Source organism: Nycticebus coucang, chromosome 12 (genome assembly GCF_027406575.1).
Source record: "Nycticebus coucang isolate mNycCou1 chromosome 12, mNycCou1.pri, whole genome shotgun sequence".
NCBI lineage: Eukaryota > Metazoa > Chordata > Mammalia > Primates > Lorisidae > Nycticebus > Nycticebus coucang.
Window position 1 is genome coordinate 87,446,848 of NC_069791.1, and position 21,656 is coordinate 87,468,503.

General features: G+C 42.6%; 1 protein-coding gene across 1 annotated transcript in view; it reads right to left on the reverse strand.

The window, feature by feature from the left end:
* CACNG3 (calcium voltage-gated channel auxiliary subunit gamma 3) overlaps window positions 1–21,303 on the reverse strand; it is an 89,713-nt gene extending 68,410 nt beyond the window's left edge. Inside the window, exon 1 of the mRNA XM_053555827.1 lies at window positions 20,191–21,303. Coding sequence (XP_053411802.1) covers window positions 20,191–20,401 — 211 coding nt within the window. The 5' untranslated portion in view covers window positions 20,402–21,303. The remainder of the gene's footprint in view (window positions 1–20,190) is intronic.
* Window positions 21,304–21,656: the final 353 nt, after the last annotated feature.

The window sequence follows — 21,656 nt, forward strand, 5'->3', positions numbered from 1 at the left end:
AATATTTACTAAGCTTTTAGGCTGCACTACTGCAGGGTCAGAGGGCAGGCAGGCAGGGGAGTCCCACCCCTGTTTCATTATATACCTGATATTTGACCCAGAGCAAATCACTCAGCCTGAACCTCAATTTCCCCATTGGAAAATGGGGCACACGCTCCCAGATCCTGTCTCATTGATAAATGTGTTGGTTTTGGTTTTCCTCGTCTTTAAAAGGATGAAACAATAATACCTACCTCAAAGGGTTGTCATGAGAAGCAAATGAAAAAAGTATGCACACTGCTTAGAACCGTGCCTGACGTGGAGCGAGTGATGAGTGATGGTCGTCATTCATCGTCATAATTATCCTGGGGATCTTTGCCCCTCCCACTCCAAAGTTGGAGCACGTGACTCAAACCTAAGCCAATCAGCTCTTTCAGGCCCCTGGACAACAGTGATGGACAAGTGACCTAATCAAAGCTAATAAAATGCAATGAGACTTTTGCTTGTTAGGGAAGAAATTCACACCTTAGACCAAGTGCATGGAGTCACACTGGTAATCCTAGCACTCTGGGAGGCCAAGGCAGGTGGATTGCTTGAGCTCAGGAGTTCCAGACCAGCCTGAGCAAGCGCAAGACTCTGTCTCTACTAAAAATAGAAAAACTAGCTGGGCATCGTGGTGAGCTCCTGTAGTCCTAGCTACTCAAGAGACTGAGGCAAGAGGATCACTTGAGTCTAGGAGTTTGAGGTTGTTGTGAGCTATGATGCCAAGGCATTCTACATTCTGTCTCAAATACAAAACAAAACAAAACAAAGACTCCAAAAAGAAATTCACTTTTTTTTTTTTTTTGAGACAGAGTCTCAAGCTATCACCCAGGGTAGAGTGCTGTGCTGTCACAGCTCACAGCAACCTCAAACTCTTAGGCTTAGTGATTCTCTTGCCTCAGCCTCCCAAGTAACTGGGACTACAGGCGCCTGCCACAACACCTGGTTATTTTTGTTGTTGTTGTTATTTTTTTTTTTGTTGTTGTTGTTGCAGTTGTCACTGTTGTTTAGCTGGCCCAGCTGGGTTCGAACCCACCAGCCTCAGTGTATGTGGCCGGCGCCCTACCCACTGAGCTATGGGTGCCACCAGAAATTCACATTTTTTTATGCTGGAGTCAGGCACAGGAGAATAAAGCCCTGAGAGCTGCAGTTACCCATCTTGAACCCCTGAGTCTTCCATCCACTACCCTGAAATAGGTCAAAAAGAGCAGAGGACAATGATGAGAGAAATAGTGTGCTTGTGAATGTCATCCCTGCATCTAGCCAGACCTCTACTATTCCGGTTTGTGAGTCAGTAGAACTTGCGCTCTCTCGGTCTCTTTCCCTTTCCCCTGCCCCCACCATCCTTAAGTTAATTAGAATTTGGCTTTCTGTCATTAGCAACTGGATTATTGTTCTAGCATGACCTCAGACGAAAAGTTTCCAAATTCTCCTGAACAAATCAGATCTGTTCGTGTTACTGACATAAGCTCAGCACCCAGTACGTTTTGCATCCTAAACAGTGCGTGGTCACACATTCATGAATGATGATCCTTCACCCAAATGATAGACATTTTAAGGATGAAAACAACATTGCCCTTTTCCAAATTATGGTTGAGAGCAGGGGACTCAAGACTAGTCAAGAGCTTCAAGCAGCAGCCCCAGGGCTGGAATGGAAATTAGCCAGAAACCATCATTTCAAATTCTAAAAGGTCACTGTTTATGAAAGGATTCTTTAATGTTCGTTCAAAACCAGATGATAAGTCAGAAATGGAAGGAGAGGGCTGGAATGACGGTCATGGCCAGCTTGTTTCCACGACCCAGTAAACTCCATCCATGCCTAATGAGGCTGGCAGGGACCTCCCCATGCCGCCTTCAGACTTTTAACATCAGATCATCTGTCACACACAGAACCTCACCTCATGGCATTTCATAAGTTGCCTCTATTAAAATCAGCAGTGGTTGAAATGTACATGTTTGACTGTTTTCTGATCAAAGAGAAGACAAGACGTCCCGTGTGAGTTCTTGGGTGGCATTTCCAGGGGCCCTCTTTAACACCATTAAGAAGGAAGCTGCAAATTCAACATGTTCAAAACCACATTCGCCGTCCCCCTATGGTTAAACTCATCACGAGGGTCATGATAAACCCATCAGCAGGGTCAAAGGCAGAAACCTGGAGTTCCCTGAACTCACGCTGCCTCACCCTTTATACACAACAAGCAGGAAATTTTATGGATTCCAGCTTTCAAGCATTGCCCCAAGTGACAGCCCGTGTGACCATAACTACTGCCATCTCCCTAACGTGGGAGTCCAACACTATTGCTAGATTATTGCATTAAACCCTCAACCAGTTTTCACGTATTCCTCTTCCATTCCACTAAATGGAATTTAATCCTAAAAGATGAAAACCTGATCATGTCAGATTTTAAATCTCCCATTTTGAAGTTTCCAAAGGATTTCTGTTGCCCCCAGGACAAAGTCTAACTTAATGTGCCTCCAAAGATCTGCATGTCAGGGCCCCTATCTAATCTACTTCTCCAGTCTTGCTGGGCTCTGCACTCTGCCATGCCCTGAACAGACACCTTGCTCTAGCCCTGGGGGAAGGTTTGCTTTCTGTCTCATGCTACACTCCCCCCAGCCTCCAGAGCTGCGTTCACGCTGTTCCCCCTTCCTGGGACACCTCCCCATGCCTTCCTCTCTCCATCCTTGTCCATCTTTCAGCTCCTGAGAGTTTTAATTTGCTTTTTTTGTTTGTTTTGTTTTTTTGTTTTTTGGCCAGGGCTGGGTTTGAACCCGTCGCCTCAGGCATATGCTTTTTTTTTTTTTTTTTGAAGATTCTTCTTAGTGTAGGGAGGCAGCTAGGTAGATAAAGGGGAAGGCCATGGAGTCATACTGTTTGACTTTAAATTCTGTTTCGCATAATAACTATGTATGTGGACGGTACGTGTAGCTCAGTGGGTAAGGCTCCCGCCACTGAGTCTGGCAGGTTTGAATCCAGCCCGGGGCCAGCTAAAAATGACAATGACAACTCTAACAACAACAACAACAAAAAAAAATAGCCAGGTGTCGTAGCAGGTGCCTGTAGTCCCAGCTACATGGGAGGCTGAGGCAAGAGAATCCCTTAAGCCCAAGAGTTTGAAGTTGCTGTGAGCTGTGATGCCACAGCACTCTACCCAGGGTGATAGCTTGAGACTCTGTCTCAAAAAAAACACAAAACAAACAAACAAAAAAACTATGCATGTAACTGTGGACCAGTTACTTAACCTCTCTGTGCATAAGCTTTCTTTTACTTTTTTTAAATCAGTGGGAGGTCCAGTTGAGGATCAAACGATCAAACTCATGACCTTTGGTTTACAAAGCCCGTGCTCTAACTACTGAGCTAGAAAACCCAGCCTAGCCTAAGTTTTCGTATCTATAAAATGAGGATAATAAGGGTTGTTAAAAGGGTCAAATGCGGTTATGCAAATTACTTAGCTTAGTAGCTGGCATTATCATTAATATTATTTCACTTGTTGTACATAGATGCTCCCAAAGGCTCATCTTTGATCCTGTTCTCTTATTTTTTACAGCCTTATTGGAGGTTCTATTCACATTCAAGACCCTGCCTTTTACCCCTAATGACTTCTAAATGTATATTTTCGAATCATGCTACACTTCCAGAATCTTCTTTCACTCGATATTGCAATAACCTGCTGGATAACCTCCTGCTCCCCTCATACATCTCAGAAATCTGTTTCTACAGGACACCTGACTGTATTTTAAAACATCAGTTCAGATCATACTGCTTCTCTGCTTAACACCTTTCAATGACTCCCCATTACCTTTCTGTCAGGATTCACAGCTTCAGACTCTTAACATTGGGACCGGAGCGTTCTTTGTTGTGGGGGTCCTGTGCATTGCAGAATATCTAGCAGCACCCCAGGTCTCACTTACTAGATCCAGTAGTACCTATATTTCCCCCACCTCACAACCAAAAATGTCTCCAGACATCACCAAATGTCCCTGTTGAGAACCACCACCTTAGTATAAACTCCAGATGCCTTATGATCATCTTCAAGGTCATTTCTAGGTCACATGCTCATCCTGAGAGCCAAGCAGGAGCCCGTTCCACCCAAATCACATGGGTTGAGTATAGGGTGACAGGATAACCCCCAAAGAAAATGAGAACATTGTTACCAGAAGAAGAAGGAATGGATGTGCCTATTTCTCTGTTTCCCAGATCCTAGCACTGGCACTGCCCAAGAGAAATGTTTGTTTAGTGCCTGCCCAATACTTCCTTCCATTCTTGAAAATTTCTACCCTCACACACAATCTTTTTAAGGTGGACACTTCATAAATTTAAATCCCCATCCACCAAGAACCTGAGGACTCCCAGCTCAGTTTTCCTGCATCCTACTTCATCTCACATGTGGAGGACATGACCACAGATCCCAACTCTTTGTGGAGTCGTGGCTAAGCTTTGTGGGTGTTTGCGAACAAAGACACAAGATGCTATGAACCGTCCAGGCCCCGTCAAACTTTATACCAGCAGGGTTGTATTTTAATCAAAGACACTTCTTTCAGGGCCCGCTGAAATCTCATGTTGCCTCTTATATTCCAGGGATAGGGGAATAATGGCTTAGCTTAGCTGCAGCTAAAAAGAACTCAAACACAGAGGTACCAGGACCCACCAAGAGATGGTGTTTCATCACCCACTGAAGATGAGAAGGAAGAACTAGAAGGAAATCTTCTAACAGAAATATGAAAATAGCTCTTTTAATTTCTTTCCTCAACCATCTGAAGTTAGTCAACAGAATTCAAATATAGCTGTGGCGAAGGCTCGCCATCTTTTGTGGTCTCAGGATTCTTTCACATTTTGTACAAATTATTGAGCTTTTGTTTATGTAGGTTTATCTATTTGGTATTTCCTGCATTATAAATTAAAATTCAAAAAGTTCAAAATATTTATTTTGGAATTCATTTGAAAATGATAAGCTCAAATTGTTTGTTAACATAAACAATATGAAAAATAACGTAGTTATTTTTGTCTCAGGACAAATAATGAGAAGAGTTGTGTTTGTCTCATTATTTTTGTCTCAGGACAAATAATGAGAAGAGTTGTGTTTGTTTTTACATTTTTGAAAATCTCTTGAATTCCTGGCTTAATGGAAGACAGATTCTCCCATCTGCTTCTCTGTATTTGATCTGTTCCCTGTGTTGTTATTATTATTATTTAATTTTTTTTTTTTTTTTTTTTTGCAGTTTTTGGCCAGGGCCGGGTTTGAACCCACCACCTCCAGTAGATGGGGCAGGTGCCCTACTCCTTGAGCCACAGGCACCACCCTGTTCCCTGTGTTATTAAAGTTGAAGTATAGCTGTGTTAGTAAAGTTGAAAATCCAGCCTCGCACAAATGTGTGCTTAGGCATGAGAGATAACTTGAACAGTCTTCGAAGGTAACTGTGGATGTTCTTTGATACTACACCAAAACTCTTACAGGCTAGTTGCCATGTGGAATCTGAAGCCATGTTAATTAACTAACTTCTCATGCTCTGCTACATGAAAATCCCTTGTTCTAATCCTGCACCTTGAATGGATTTTTTACCCAGGCATGATTTTGCAATGCTGTGCATTGGTCATTTGGGCATTATTGGTTCACTGAGTCACACAAGTCTTCTAAATTTGGCACATTTTCATTACGCAGTATAACATCAAATCACATTGGCTCACGGGGCCAAACATAAGTTTTCCAAAATCATAATTTTCGCTTGAAACTCTGAATGTTATCCTCGGCAACAAATACTGTCAGTGGCTTTCTTTGAAGTGACAGGCTCACTTAGCTCATTTTTGAGAAAATATCTGCCAAATACCTAACCCTGAATAACCATAATTTACCTGTCAGTCATTCTTTTAAGTAAATAGGGTGTTTCATGAAAAAAAAAAAAAAAAAAAGCAGCTAGTTCAGCTAGCAACTCGGCGCACAAGGGCCTTTGCATGAGACCATGACCTCATGCTCTGGTTTGCAGCTGCAGTGCTTAACGTGTATTTCTCATTTGATCACACAGAATATTAAAACCTAGTCCTCAAGGTTTGGGATTTAATAAAAGTAATGCTTTTTGCTGTGAGCTATGACGCCATGGCACTCTACTGAGGGCAACAAAGTGAGACTGTGTCTCCAAAAATATATAATAATAATAATAGGTAAAATAAAAGTAATGCTTTTTTACTGCTCCATTAGGGACATTTCCAAGCGAAACTAGCATCGTCTTTGCCTGTGAGTGAGTGGTGCTGATAAAGACGATAACTATTGGGCCACTGCTTCGCTTTGTGTTCAGACCCCAGCGGTTGAGCCTACCATTGTTTTTGCATCATCAGTGCAAATTCCATCACAATGAAACAGGCAAATCATATTTTATTATAACTCTAAAATAGTTTTGACCTTGCCAGTCCCCTGAAGGGATCTTGGAAGAACCCCCCAAACCTCTAAGCCTTGAGGTTAACAGACCACACTTTGAGAACTCTGGCCTACAACATCAGGATGAAGGGCATTGGTTTTCAGATTCAAAAGTCCTGAGTTTGAATTCTACCTCTACCACTTACTCGCTATGAGAATTTGGGACAGTTTTCTGAGTTTCATTTGCTTACCAGTACAATGGGTCCCATACTCCAGGGGGCTTCGGGGAAGACTAAGTGAAAAGATGCATGCAAGCATTTAATATGCACTTGATGTTGTTATTTATTAAGTGCTTTATGGTTACCCAATGTGGCTCATCTGGAGAATATTCTAGAACATAAGATTCCCTCAGGTGTTGATCACTTTTCATCAACCAATGTGAAAAGAATCAGGTCCAGGACTTGTCTTTGTTCAAAGACAAATAAATCTTTGTTCCCTGGTAGGGTCTCCATGAGCTGTATCATGGGCTTTGTTTCAGTATTCCCTGATAATGTGAAGATTCTTGGGGAAGAACAGTGGCAACCATGGCTTGAACAATGCAGATGAGTAGATTCTGTCCAATCTGTTTATCTCAGGAAAAAGGAATAACCAACACCAAATTAGTAGTTACGGGATCCAGGCACTGTTCCAAATGTTGTACAAATATTAAATACCCATAGAAACCCTGTGAAGAGGTACAATGATAATCCCTGTTTTATAGATGAAGAAACTGAGACACAGAGAGGATAAGGACTGTGCCCAGAGTCACACAGCCATATGTGGTTGAGCTGAGACTTGAGCCCAGGAAATCTGCAGGTGGAGACTGGGTTCCTAACCACAACATTGTACTAAGGAAGCAGAAAATAAGGAGAAGAATGATTTTTCTAGAAAGGTCCTTTCCCCCACCTAAGGCTTATGTTTTAAAGAAGCCTAATTTTGCTCTGTTAAAAAAAAAAAAAAAGAAAAAAGAAAATACTCTTTGAGTTACCCAGAAACTGCTGGGAAAATGAAAACAGTACCAAAAAGCCCAAGTGTGACACAAACAAATACATGACGTGATTTTGAGCAATTGATTGTGTTAGGAGACTCCATTTGGACCCATTTCTTTAAATGACTCGGAGATTGTGACATTGGAAACACAAAAGGGAAAAATGTAATCCTAGAAAATGACTCAGCTTCTCGTCGAACCTTATCTATATAATCATAATAATCTTCACTGGTTTTCAAACTTCAGGATCAATCTACAGCCTGAGCTTGGAAGACATCTGTATAGTTACAGAACAAAATGTAAATGGAATGAATCTGTGTGATGAAAAGGTAAAACTACAACTGACAGGCCTGGGTAGGAGCAAGTAGGGAGTGTGAACATCTTCCTTCTAGAAAGTGGGAAGCTAAGACATTTTCCCCAAGGTGGATGGAAAAGGAAATGAAGACATATGTTAGTTTTAAAAATTAGAAAGCTAATCAATTCAGAGGGAGGAACGAGTTAGCTAAATCCTCGCCTATCAAGGACAAGAATCAGTAGATTGTAAGTCAAGAAATAGAGGGATGACCATATTATTTAGAGATGTGACTGTTAGCACCAGAAGAACTGAATCAGAAATGGTTAAAAAAACTTGCTCAGGGGAATAGAACTTGGGGGGGGGGAGGGGACAAAAAGCCTCAAAGTGAGTGCTTCTATGTGATTTTTTAAATAGTATAAATGTTGATTAAATGTTTTAATAAATTACAAGATAATTTTTAAAAGTTTTAGAGTAATGTATGAAGAATTTGAACTTGAAGAGAAAAATATACTGTCTCTAATCTCTTTGACTTTGGTGGAACAGAAAAATAGGGAAATGATATTTATTAGCTATTCACCAAACTGGAAGAAACAGTCATTTGAGGGGAAAGGGATGAGATTATGCTGAGGGTACAGGGGAAACCTTATCTTATCTGCTTTGTTTTAAAAGTTTATATTAAGAATGTGGTTTTATTTTACTTTTATATTATAAATGGTATTTTAATTAAGAAAATCCAGTGGCTCATTAGCACTTTGGGAGACTGAACCGGGTGGACCGCATGAGGTCATGAGTTCGAGGCCAGCCTAAGCAAGAAGGAGACCCTTTGTCCACAAAAAAGTAGAAAGATTAGCAGGGCATGGTGGTGGACATCTATAGTCCTAGCTATTCAGGAGGCTGAAGTAGGAGGATCATTTGAGCCCAGGAGTCTAAGGTTGCTGTGAGCTAATACGATGTCTCTGTATGGCAGCTTGGGCAGCAGCGTGAGACCCTATCAAAAAAAAAAAAAAAAGCGAGGGGTTGGGGAAAAATAGAGTAGGAAAAATTTGCAAGAACATAATAATAACCAAATAGCCAAGATTTATTTTTTTTAATTTATTTTTACAGTATTTGTGATCAGGAGGACAGGATGTTTTTTTTTTTTCAAAAGAAAATTTAAGAAAGAAAAATGTGTAATCATCCATTGTGTTTCATAGTTTTCTTTTTTTTTGTAGAGACAGAGTCTCACTGTACCGCCCTCGGGTAGAGTGCCATGACGTCACACGGCTCACAGCAACCTCTAACTCCTGGGCTTACGTGATTCTCTTGCCTCAGCCTCCCGAGCAGCTGGGACTACAGGCGCCCACCACAACGCCCGGCTATTTTTTTCATAGTTTTCTAAGGGTAGACTATTTTCCTGTTCTCTTTCCTCTTTACTTCAGGATAAGAAACCAAGGGGTCTGAATTCGTTTCTACTCCAGCCTCCAGCACGAGGAGAAGTCGGTCCTCCTCTGGCTCCCCACACAAAGCTCTTCGTGCATTTGACCAATGTGTTTTGAGCATCTACTATGGTCCAGGCACCTTGTAGATTCACAAACCTTAAGAGAACACTGAGACAGGCCCCCGCCACTGATTAATCCAGGACCTGGTACTCTATGCTATGGTATCCTGCGCACCACTGTCTTGGATAGGCTTTGTCAGTATCTTCCTTGCACAGCTGTGGGGTTTCCAAAGACAGGACTCTTATCTATCTTATTCTCTGCTGAATCCTTGGAACCCAACCCAGTGTCCTTAGGGAGTAGGGAGCCCAGGCTGGAGGCCCCTCAAATGCAACCCCCTCCCTTCACATCTCTTACTGGATATGCAGGCTGACAAGGGGGGCATGCACAGGAGGAAATGCCAGCTTGAGCTGGCAATGGTGAGAATCTGTGAATTAAGAAGGGGCTGCCTAGCAGGGACGATGATTCTAAGAGCTTTGCAAGACTCACTAAGCACTAGGAACTTCTACATCAATGACATTTTTTAAAATCCCTATTTCCCCACAATGAGAAATCAAACACTGAAAGTGATAAGGAACCATGGGCTTGTCCTCAGAGGAAGAAGGGAGAAAATGCAGATAAGATGCTTACTAGTTCACCACTCCTAGTCATGGAGAAAGGTGAGGGTGAGGGGATCTGAAAGTTTTAAAGTCTAGAACTTTATGTTCTTACCTGAAGGAAGCAAAGGAGGTCACAGAACAAAGGGCCCTTTCTGATAAGCAGCAAAATAATGTATTTAAGAAGATAATGCAAACAGAGCAAACTCAAGAACATGTCATTCCTGGGCTCAGAATCATCCAAAGGCTTCCAGTTCACTCAGAATCAAAGTCAAAGTTCTTACAAATTCCTCCAGGGCCCAAGGTAAGCCAGCCTGCAGAGTCTTCGCCTGATCTGCATCTCTGCTCCTAGCTCCCATTTTTGGAATGAGACTCCCCAGCACATTCCCACCTCCAGGCCTTTGCTGCTCCTTCTGTCCGGAGTGCCCTTCCCTAGCTAGCTACTTGGCTTGGCTCCTCACCTCCTTTCTATTCTGAGTTAAATGTCCCCTTTTCAGGGAAGCCCACGTTGACCGCAGTATGTACAATTTCATCCCCTGCCCCACCCCAACACACTTTTTCTGCTTTAGGGTAGTGTGGAAGAAGTCCACAGTGCCAGGCTACGGTTGTCTATTTCTTATTCCAATGAGCTGTCACTGCAGCTGAATCCCAGGGACTGTAACTGGAAAGTCAGCTTTATGGGGACCCAGACCTGGTTTCCCTGGTTCAGACCTTACTATTTCTTGGGATCCAACCCCAACAGCCCAGGAGTTAAAACATCACTCCACCACAGAGTGAAAAATCAGAAAAGAGCAATTATTACGCTGAGCAGCAGACCTTTGACTCGGATTAACATCATTATCTCTTGATTTGATCTTTTTATTTTCCTCTAAACGCCTAGAGTGTTTTGATTGCATGCCAGACTCATCTTTGGTGAAAAGCAATATTTTGAAAAATCAGGACTTACTTCCTAATACACATTTTAAGGCATTTTAAGCTGATAAACAGCTAATTGGTTCTGCTATCCTGGTAATTTGCAAAAGAGTCAAAATGATTTGCTGTAAATATGCATCTATATTACCTTCTCTCTGCCAAAACCAATTTCCACAGGTGACAATAGAATTTTGTAATGGATGATGTGATGGAAGATACTTCAACAGCGATGCATGACTTTTTGGATCAGTCTAATTTAACATGTAGGTATTACCATGTTCCAGGGCAGCCATGACAGACGTTGAGCAGCAAAAGCCACAGAATGCAGACTGCTGGGAATGCCGTTTCCTGAATGTGCAGGTAATAGGCTCTTAGGCACAAGGAATAGAAACAGTGTCTGCTGATTTGTCCACAATATGTCCATATGTATTTTTTTCCCCTCAAGTTTGTACCCAGGATATTGAGGGAATTTTAAAATGAAACTCAGTCTACGCTTGACAATCTTCAAGGACAAAAAGGCAAAAAGAAAAAATGAATGGGCAAATGAGATTTTTCAAGACTGGAAACCCAGACTCTTTCCAACTACAGGCTGTTGAATTACAAACAATGGTGGCTGGTTTTATAGGATATATCATTCAAAGGGTGGTTTGTAAGCACTTAAGAGTAGAAAAGCAATTGTTAGGGATTAGTATGGGTGGTTCGCTAGGAGAAGCTCACGGTAATTGAATCACCTTCCCTTCAGCAAAAGATTCGTTTTTCTTTTCAGTTTCTGCTTTTTCTCAGTTTTCACTGGCTCCTCTGTTCTTTGTTCATAAGAGCTAATGTCACACTTGTCCTTCGTATTCATCGGGTTTTCTCTGGCATTTCTTACCTACTTTCTCGCCTTCCATTCCCGTCTATGTTTGCAGGATCCCAGATGTCATCCTGGGTTTCACCTCTGTTCTAAGCTCCATATTCATGATTTATAACATTTCTGTGTATAAAACTCTTCCTACAAATGTTCCCATTCACATATTTTGTCATGAAATTTCATTAGTTATAAAAATGCTCATTCACGTATTTTTTTTGATGAAGTTTCACGAACATAGAGAACCTCATCCATGGAACTATCTGGAAGAGTCCCCCTCTCTCGAATCCCCATACCCATTGTGGACCTAAATTTCTTCTCTGTCACCCACCCAGTAACCACGTCTGATTAAGTTTGCTGTCACATTTTTTCCTAATGTTCTTTTCTTTTTATTGCCAGTTGCAAACACTGGCTTCCAAATCTTTCTTCTTTTGCCAGCCCCAGCAGATACTGTTTTCTGTGTAGCTTGTCAGGGCCTATCAATCCTGGAGACTATCAGAAGGAGACCATCTCATTAATAATCTGGAGACCATCTCATTAATTTTCAACTTGTCCGTGTCTCAGGAAGAGGGCAAGAGCTGCCTGGGTAAAGAACTAAGTGAGAGTTCTCCAGGAAAGAAAGAATACCTGACTGATCACATGAAGAGTATGACAAAGGCAAATGGTGCAAAAAACGAGAGAGAGAGAGAAGAGCAATTCAATATTCTTTGGAAAGCAGAGAGTCCTTCTTGAAGTAAAACATTATTATAGATTCCTATATGTCTCTGCAGTGAGATATAGCAGGAGTTGGCAAACTTTACTTTTTCTGGAAAGGGCCAGATAGTATATATTTTAGGCTTTGCAGGCTAAACAGCAAAAATTAAAGACACTTTATAGACACACACATGACAAGTGAGAGAACAAGTTTCCATCTTTTTCATTTGACAACATTTAGAATTATAGGTGCTGAAATTTGAATTTTATATCATTTCGTATGTCATGAAATATTTCGGGTATTATTCAATTTTTCAACCATTTAAAAAATGTACAAAACTTTCTTAGCTGTAGGCTATAGAAGGAAACGCAATGAGCTGTATTTGGCCCAGTCACTCAGTCACAGTTTTCCAAACCTGGAGGTGTAGTTACGTACCACCATATATAGACACCACTGAGTTTTCAACTTTTAGAGTTTTGGGGACTAAGCAGGATGGTATTGTTTATGTTTATTGATGAGCCTCCACTTAGTGGGGATATAAGCACGCCACCGTTTTATTTTGGCTTTCAACTATGTTATACCAAATCTCTTATTTTCTGAATGATATACTAGGCAGATTTTATAACTTCCCAGTCACCTTTGGCTGTTAAAACTTCAGATTCTGCCTAAAATTTAAGCTGCGTGTTGAATTCAAAGCAGTTCTATCCCTGGTCCTTTCTCATTTAGATTCTAGCGCCTTCAGTATGTTGCAGCAGGGGGCAGGAAAAAAGAAAAGGTCAAGGTGTCACTTCACTTAGCTGGGCGAGGCTGCAAATTTTCCTGGCTTGCTGCTCCTGCTTCTCTGGATAACACCAATGGCCAGGGCACCCTGCGCAGCAAGGATCTCCGTGCTGACTCTTCCGCATGTCACATGCATTGGTTTCTGGAGGGTGCTATAGTGCCTGCTCACTGCAACAAGCTTTCCTTGCACCAAGTATCTGACACTGGTCTAGTCTTTTCCATTCCACCTGGTTACCCACCTTGGCAACTGATAGCTTCATGCTGCTGGGACTGCAATTGGCCCATACAGTACCCAGAAATATTTATTAAAGACCCTGATCCCTTTGGATAGACTCAGTTCTGGACCAAAGGGTTTGGTGAGCAGAACATGATCCCTAGGCCAAGCAGTGCTGTGTAGACAACACCTTCACAAACATCAAACCACCCCAGCTAGGGTGTTCTTGGCTACTGGACTGCTTTCTTAGGTGGGGTGTAGACATGATAGTTCAAGGTCAGCCATCCACCACCAGATCCAGTCCACTCACAGGTCCTCAGCATTGCAAACAGGCTACCCCATTGCCAGGCCTTCTCTCAGCTCTGCTGTTCACTCCAATGCCTTTGGTGAGGGAGACACATGAGCACAGGAGCAGTCATGCTGCCTAAACAAGTGTCCAATCCAGGAATGAGTTGTCAGTCTCTCTTTTATTCTAGACACCCTTGGTCCTTATGCAGGATTCTTTGTGGAACCACAGATAACTCATTGAAGAACTAAAAATATTAGGAGAGAGGTGAAGACTGGAATAAGCAAGCTAACTCATCATTTGTCTCAGGGAATGGGCATTGTCTAAAATGAATACCTCAAGAACTGATCAACATACCATTTAGAGCTATGAAGGAACCACAAGAACTAAAACAGGAACAATTTGAAAGCACTTGCTACTTCTGTTTCTCTGGCAGATAAGAAAACTACTGCTCAGAGTTTGAGCAACGTTCAAGGTCTCATAGTCAGTAAATGGCAGGGTTCTGCGAAAAACCCAGGTTCACCGGGTCCCAAAGTCCCTGCTATTATTCCCCAATCTCCGTGGTCTCTCCCTTATACAATTCAAGGCCTATTTATTTTTACCCTCAAGTGCGCCCTTTTTTCAATGGGAATAATGTTAAAGACTTCCCTTTAACCTCATTGTTAAAGCATTGTTTTCATTGGGGAAACTTCCCGATGTCAAAGTATAATTTTCAAATTATTAAAAACATAATTTTCCTAAAATATGTAGTGAACTCATGTCCACTTTTATTCACCTCAACCATGAGGAAACCAGCAGAATGACAAAACTCATTCAAAGGAGGTAGTTTTGTTTGTATTTTTTTTTCCACTAAGTTAGTATAAAGCTGACTAACGTTCTTGGCAGGGGGAATAAATCCACAATATTTGGGTTTACCTCCTGTAATGGACAGAAATCTTGTGCACCTCTGAACAAAAAATTACCTGCATCATCCTAGTTGTCTACAAGTAAACATCCAACTGTACATGAGTATGCTTTATTCTCTAATAAAAGCTAAGTCAGTCAAAGTTATTCCCCCAGTGAATCAGATGACCCCTGAGGAAAGCCTATAGCATGGTGCTCTGTGAGAACGTTAAAAGGCCACAGCCATATGTTTGCTTAATTTCTTATTTTATTTTTTCTTGACACACCACCCATCACCCACACAAATAACCCACCCTGGTCATTCAGTGTTGGAATGAAGGTCATTCACCTTTGTTCTAATCTAGAAGATAGAATTTCAAAGGCCAAAATAAATCAAAGTATTTGTAAGACTCCGACTATGTAAGACGGGTGGAATCCTGGAACCAGAAGGTAGAGGGTTGGGTTTGAGGTAGGAAGACGACAGTAGGTCTTTCCACCATTGATGACACAACTTGGAGTAAGAATTAAAATACTTAACAACCAGGATGGAGGGTTACATGGGGCTGGATGGAGCAGGGTCTCAATAGTACCTACCAGGCCAGCTCTTAAGACTTTACTTGATAAATCTTAAGGGGGTCTGGTGAGGGACTTGGGCCCAGTGTGCCTGATCAACAGATAGGGAAGTATTTTAACATTTTAACAACAGTATGGCTCTATGGACACAGTCTGGCTGAATGTTAGTCACGGTCAGACTCCGACCTCTACCATCTGTCCAATATTGACTCAGCCCACAAACAATCATGGTCATTCACTCCCATCTTGCCTTAAGGCTCCTTAAGGCTCCACTTCTCTCTTCCATCTCCCTCTTGGGTTTTATGGGCAAGGACGTAGAACACAGGAAAAGGAACAGGGAGAGGTTCAGGAGTAGGGAAGCGTGAGGGAGTTCTAGCTCGTGTTGAATTCATATGTCTGAGGGAGGGTGCAATATTAAAGCCAGGACTGGAGGCACAGAAGTGACTACTTGGTACTGTTTTTAACCTTTAGGGTAGTAGTGTTCCAACAAGAATCCCTGTCCTCATAGAGTTTATATTCTACTATGGGAGATAGGAGACATGAAAAATATGAGTTAACATATGTGAAAACACCTAGCACAGGGTTTGGCATATAGAAAACACTGAGTAAATGTCATGTCTTCCTATCACCTCCACCCTCAACCACATCTTTGCAGCTTCCCTGAAGGCTTCTGAACACATAAATAAAGCTGGAACCCCATCTGTCTGAAAAAGTCAACCATCTGGAGATTTAGAAATATGGGGGAACTTCTAATGACTGGCTAATTCTTTTTTTTCCAGTTTTTCAGCCAGATGTTCAGTGTCATCCATACCCATCTGTAGCAGAAATAGCGGTTTATTGAACCTCTTTTCCATAATTTCAAGTTCTCTGTTCTAAAATCCTAAGTGGGTGTTCTTTTCTTAGTAGGCGATTTTTTAATGAATTGCAAACATGATTATTGACTAATAACGAGTAATTCAGGATTCAAATTTAAAAATATCAGAAGTTTGGATTAAAAGGGCCATTTAGATAATTTCTAGGGCTCAAAACTAGCAGCCCCTGGGCCAAAGTAAATTTGGTTTGGGTAATATTATGTTCCCAAAAAGCAGAATTTGTTTCCCATATTGTAAAAATCAAGAGACTTTAAATTTGATGTTTCTATACTTGGAGTACTGGGCCTCATTTTCCAGGGTAAAAATCAACCCAAGTCAAGTAGTAGTTGTCCTTTAAATGAGGCTTGTGCTCTCGAGTTTGCCAGAGTCCCCACCACTCCCTATTGCCTTCACATTAGTACCAAATTTCAGTTACCAAATACTTTCTCATGTGTACTGTTACTCTCCCCCCTCCCAGTAGAATCGAGTTAAGAGGGCAGTGAAATGTGGGTTTCACAGTTTACATTACCTTCTTAGTGCACATGAACATTTGGATTTTTTACTCCTTAATTTTACCTAAAGTTCTCATTTTAGAATTGGGTAAACTGAGGTTGAAAGGAGGAAAATATCATGCATAATTCACGTGACTGTTAGTGATGGAAATGTGATTCCTCACTACTAGGCTGGTGGGCTTTCCACTATGTAAACACATTGCTTGGAGAGGTTTTCTTAATGCGAGAAAGACACATACTGAACTCATTCAAATTCATACATTACCACTGAAAACACACAACAGGTGGGGGTACTACTTTGTGAATGCCTTGCATATTTTCCAGATAATGAGTCAGGAATTCATTTTAGTTTCTTCGTGTGGGTGTCTCTACATAGGTTGATTGTTTCTTCATTCAAATCAAGTCCTTTGAGCCCGTCTGGTGGCTCCTGCACCTCTGCTGATACTGCACAGCCATGCTGAGAATTCTGAGATCAGGACTACTGAGCAAAAAAACCCCAAGTGTCTGGGCATTCTCAAACCGAATGTTTATACCAGTTGCAAACTATCCACCAAAGCGTGAATTCATATTCTCTAGCAAATGCTCTGAGGAGTAACATGACTTTGGTCAAGCATTGCCTGCTGAGTTTAAGTGTGCAACCTTGGGCAAATCATGTAAATTCTCCAGGCCTCAGTTTCCTCATCTGTACAATGAAGGTAATAATAGCACCTACATCATTGAGCTCCTTTGAAGATGAAACAATCTTTTAAATTTCTTAGAGTAGTGCAAGTGCATAGTAAGTGCTGAATATAGATGATATTCTGGTGGGTAATAGACATGAAAACTGGAAACATCTGTCTCTTATTTGAGCAACACACTCCTTAAAACTTATAGGCATCCCCAGGCCCAGTGTAAATATTCAATAAATGTTGGCTTTAACACAAGAATTGCTTGGAGCACTTTTAGAAAATTCAGATTTCAGCGATCCCCCACAGACTTATGGAAGCAGGGGATCTAGTTGTGGAACCCAATGAGTTTTTTTTAGAGCTATTCATGGGATTCTGGTGACTAGCCAAGTTTGGAAACGATTGATGTAGTTTCCTTATACTTGAATATCTTTAGTGTTCCTAAAACTTCCCCATTCCACAGTGGGTAGTTACTTATATTAAGGTAAAACCTTTTATCTCGCTGGCTCCTACTTCTATCCTCATAAGGCCACACAGAAAATTTCAAATCTCTCTTTCATATGACAGCCTTTCAGATACCTGCAGACAGCTGTCAGGTCTCTCCTGAGCCTTCACTTCTTTTGGACAAAATAGCAACAATGTCTTGGGGCTCTTTTAAAAAGTATGGAAGAATTGAGTCTTCTAAATTGATCTCTAAGAAAACTGAGCTATAAGAACCCCCTACCCCAGTTATACTTCAACATTGAAAGGACCAGAAAATGAGGATGATGAGGCTCTGGAATATATAAGGAATGCTGAATGGGAGCTGGTAATACATCTCCATTCTAGCTGAGAATGGAAATGTCTAAGATAGAAGCTACCAACAGCCTGTGTCCACCCCCCTCCCCGCCCCCCATGCAGAAATCAGAGGTTCCTGCAAGTTCCTTGAACCCTTGATGTATCAAGAAAAATATTGGTTTCAAATTTTAGCCAGGCCCACCTAGGTATTGTGATAAGGGGTTACATAGCAGAAAAATTATCATGATTCATTAAGGTTTGTGCTTCTTACTATATCTAAATCTTATAAAAATGTAAGAAAAAATTAGCCAGGCCAAACTGCATAGAGATTGCAACACATCTTCTTAATAGAATTTACCTGCCCAAGGATGCATCTTCAATTCAATTCATTCAATTCCATCTTGATTCAGTTTCTCACTTCTCCCACCAAGCCTACAGAATGCCTGGGTGGGCATTCAATTCCTTGTACAAACCGTGGGTGTAGGACATGATGTTGGAGAAAAGAGAAACCATCAGTTGAGAAATTCTGAGCAAGGGTTCAGAAATTTTAGGTCTTATTTTGGCTCGGATAGATTTATTTTTTCATAGAACATAATGGGAAAACTGAAACTTGGTGTTTAGCTGTGCATTCCCAGGTTTAGTTCCAAGAGGCAGAAGAGTTGGAAATGACCAAAGCATGGTATACATATGTGCCATTTTTGGCTTGGAGGAGCCTCAGATTCTTCATGCCATCTCTAGAACTATGTAGGTATTGCCACATCCACATCATAGATGTACAGAAGATAATTCAATTCCTTGTCCTCAATATAGAAAAAAGAATTATGGAATTTCCCCAAGGTAAATGATTTTACCACACCGAATCACAGATGATCACAAACATTAGACTTTTGCCTATGTTTAGGAAAAAATTATTCTAGAATTTCTGTCAGGTCCCTGGATACTGTATCAGCTTTCGATATTGCTAATTCAAGACAACCTAATCCAAAAGAGTCATTTCCAAGATTAATAAGCTGAGAGTTAGAGAGGGTAAATGTCTCAGCCAAGGTCACAGAGATAGCTTGCAGCATTACCCAGGCCTTCTGACTTCACATGATCTTTGTTGCATTTAAAGTAGCCCTTTCCTACCTGGGCTTCCCACCAGTTGCAGATTTGTGTTAGAAACAGAATCAATTGTAGTAGCGCTACAGTCAGGAGAACAGTTGTTCAAAGTGTCAGGACATGGGAAAAAGGCCAGAAGATGATGCAATATTACACTAGCAAGTGATGTCATAGCATGATTTCCCAAGTGATTTACATAAATGCAAGTTCTCAAGAAGCCCTGACAAATTCCAGCCAGTGGGAATGCAGGGGTGGAGAACTAATGGCAAGCAGGGAAAGGGAGCATATAGGAAACCCACATTTCCTTGCCCACCACTGTGACAAGCTGCACAGATGCCTCAGAAGCCTAAGAAAACTCTCTACTGCCCCTCTACTCCAACAATTCCCTCAGGCATATAGGTTACAAAGAGCTTTGATTTTCTTCTTTATCTTTCTGTTTACTCCCAATGACATCCAATATTGCCCAGTGATCCTGAGAGTGACTTCTGGTGAGGTGAAAACAAGTTTAACAGTGAGATAGGCTATTGTATTCTAAAATTATTCTGTCTTCTTCATTACAATTTAGAATAAATGCTTTAATTTTTTAGAATTAGAAGTGACGAGGTGCAATTCTTGGGAAACCAATCTCATGTAAATGTTATGGAAATGTATTTGCTGAGTTCGGGAATGATTTAGGAATGAAGACAGGTGGATACCAAATACCAAGATTTCCATTCGCTGGGATCCAAAACAGTGAGACATGTTTTAATCAGGAAGTTTTTCTTAAAGTGTGTGCATGGGGGTGTGGGCGGAAGTGGGGGTTTGCATATGTTACCCTAGTACTGGTTGGCAATGGAAGTTCATGGCAATATCTAGTTAGACCAAACTTAGAAGAAACTGATGAGACTATATTGAGAAATAAGATCATAGCCAGGCCAGAGCAGGTCTCTTTTTCTCTCCCTCATTCCCTTCCTCCTATCTTCCCTCCCTCCTTCCCCCCCTACACCCCAATGCAATTTAAGAAGAGTTAAAGACCCTATCTCAACCCAGAGATCCAAACAGTTCATAATATGTCTAGGGATTTTGGATGTGAAGACTTTTCTCAACTGCAGAAGCTGCCTAGAGTGGCACAAAATCTCATCTAGTGAAGCTGATGCAAAAAACAATCAACAAGACCCAACCCATTTATCCCACACAGTGTTAATCTTGCTGGTAACAGAGTCAGGACACCTGCACATTCTCGGCAAAAATGTGAAGTGTTTTTCTTTCCTCATCACCACCTCCACCTCCCCAAACACCCACCAAAAATATCAGAACCTGGATTATACAGAAGCTTTGAGAGGAATTTGTAAATACCTTCCAGGCAGCAGGTCCTCCACAGCCCCGAATGGGTCATTACTTCTTCATTCTTCCTGCTGGTTTCATTATCACTTGTAGATTTAGTCCTGCACACACCTCTGGAATATAACCAGTAGTCCGTGCCCACTGCAATGGTCATTAAGCTAAAAGCTGCGAAGGCTCCCACAGTGGTGATCAACATCTGGATACCTCTGTCACACATCCTCATAATTCTTCATGGTACTCTGGGCGGCTGGGGGTGGGAGGGGAGATTCAGTGCCAGAGGGGAAAATCACTCTGCAGCTGAGTAACCTAGGGCAGGCTCTTCCAAAAATTCGGCTCTCCTTCTGCCAGCATCCACGGGGACTTTGGGAAAGCTGGGATTTCCTGTCTGGCGCTCTCTCCAGTTCCCCAGGTCGCCTATGGCCCTCGGAAGGGTGCAGGCTCCGGGGGGTTGGTCCACATCACTGCTGCCTTCAGAGGGTCCCTGGGTTCCTTTCATTCCTCAGGAGCTTGGGAAGGACGAAGGTCCGTGCAGGGCATGGCTCCGGAGCTTGGAGCTGCCAGCTGGGTTTGAGATGCGCCTGGCTCCTCACAGCCCCGGGAGACTCAAGGCAAAGCAATCCAGAGAGGTCTGTGTGTGTGCGTGCGTGCGTGTGTGTGCGTGTGTGTGCGAGCGCGTGTGCTGGGGGTGAGGGCGGATGGCAAAAAATAGCACTGCTGGGAGGCGAGCCGCTGAAAAGAGTGTTCACTGCTTCCCCAGCCTCCCAAGAAAGCTCTCCGCCTGCTCCCGACACCCCCGCTCAAACTGGAGAAAAGACAGAGTCCTGGGGCGGGGGCCGGGTGGTTTCATTGGAGGCCAAAGGTCCGTGGTGCTGAAGGGACAGCTCCCCGACTGTCGCCCCGCCTCGCGGTTTCTAACGCCTGTGCTTGCAGATTCGTGGTGCTGAAGGGACAGCTCTCTCCTGCGGCTGCACCCGCGCCTTTCTGGCACCCAGGCTAGAGACCTGGGGTGCTAAAGGGTCTCTCCTCTGCCCCTCCCGCTCCTCTGTCCCTTCCCAGCTCAGCCAGCCTGTTCGGCTCTGCTTATTCAAGCCCACTCTCCGCGCAAAGTTTCGGACGCCCAGGGCAGTCAGCACCCCGGCGCCTTGGCGCAGCAGCACCGCCCGGGAAGGGCTCCTCCGCTCCGGGAAGGGTTAAGGGAAGGGGAAGGGAAAGAAACCCGCCCGTCGCGCGCTCCGGCGCTTTCTCAGCACCCACCCAACGCGGCGTTCTTCCATGCCCCCCGCCCCCTCCTTCCACGAGCCAGGCAAGTTTGCCTTTTGCTGCTGGCGCGGCTGGAGCCCACTGGGGAGAGAGAAGACCCGAAAGACCGAGTCTTCTTAAAGGCACCAGCGGCTCCGGTGACGGCCGTATGGCTCACTTAGGCGGGCAGAAAGTGTTGTCACAAACACATCTGTGTATAGTCTCTCTCAATTTGGTTC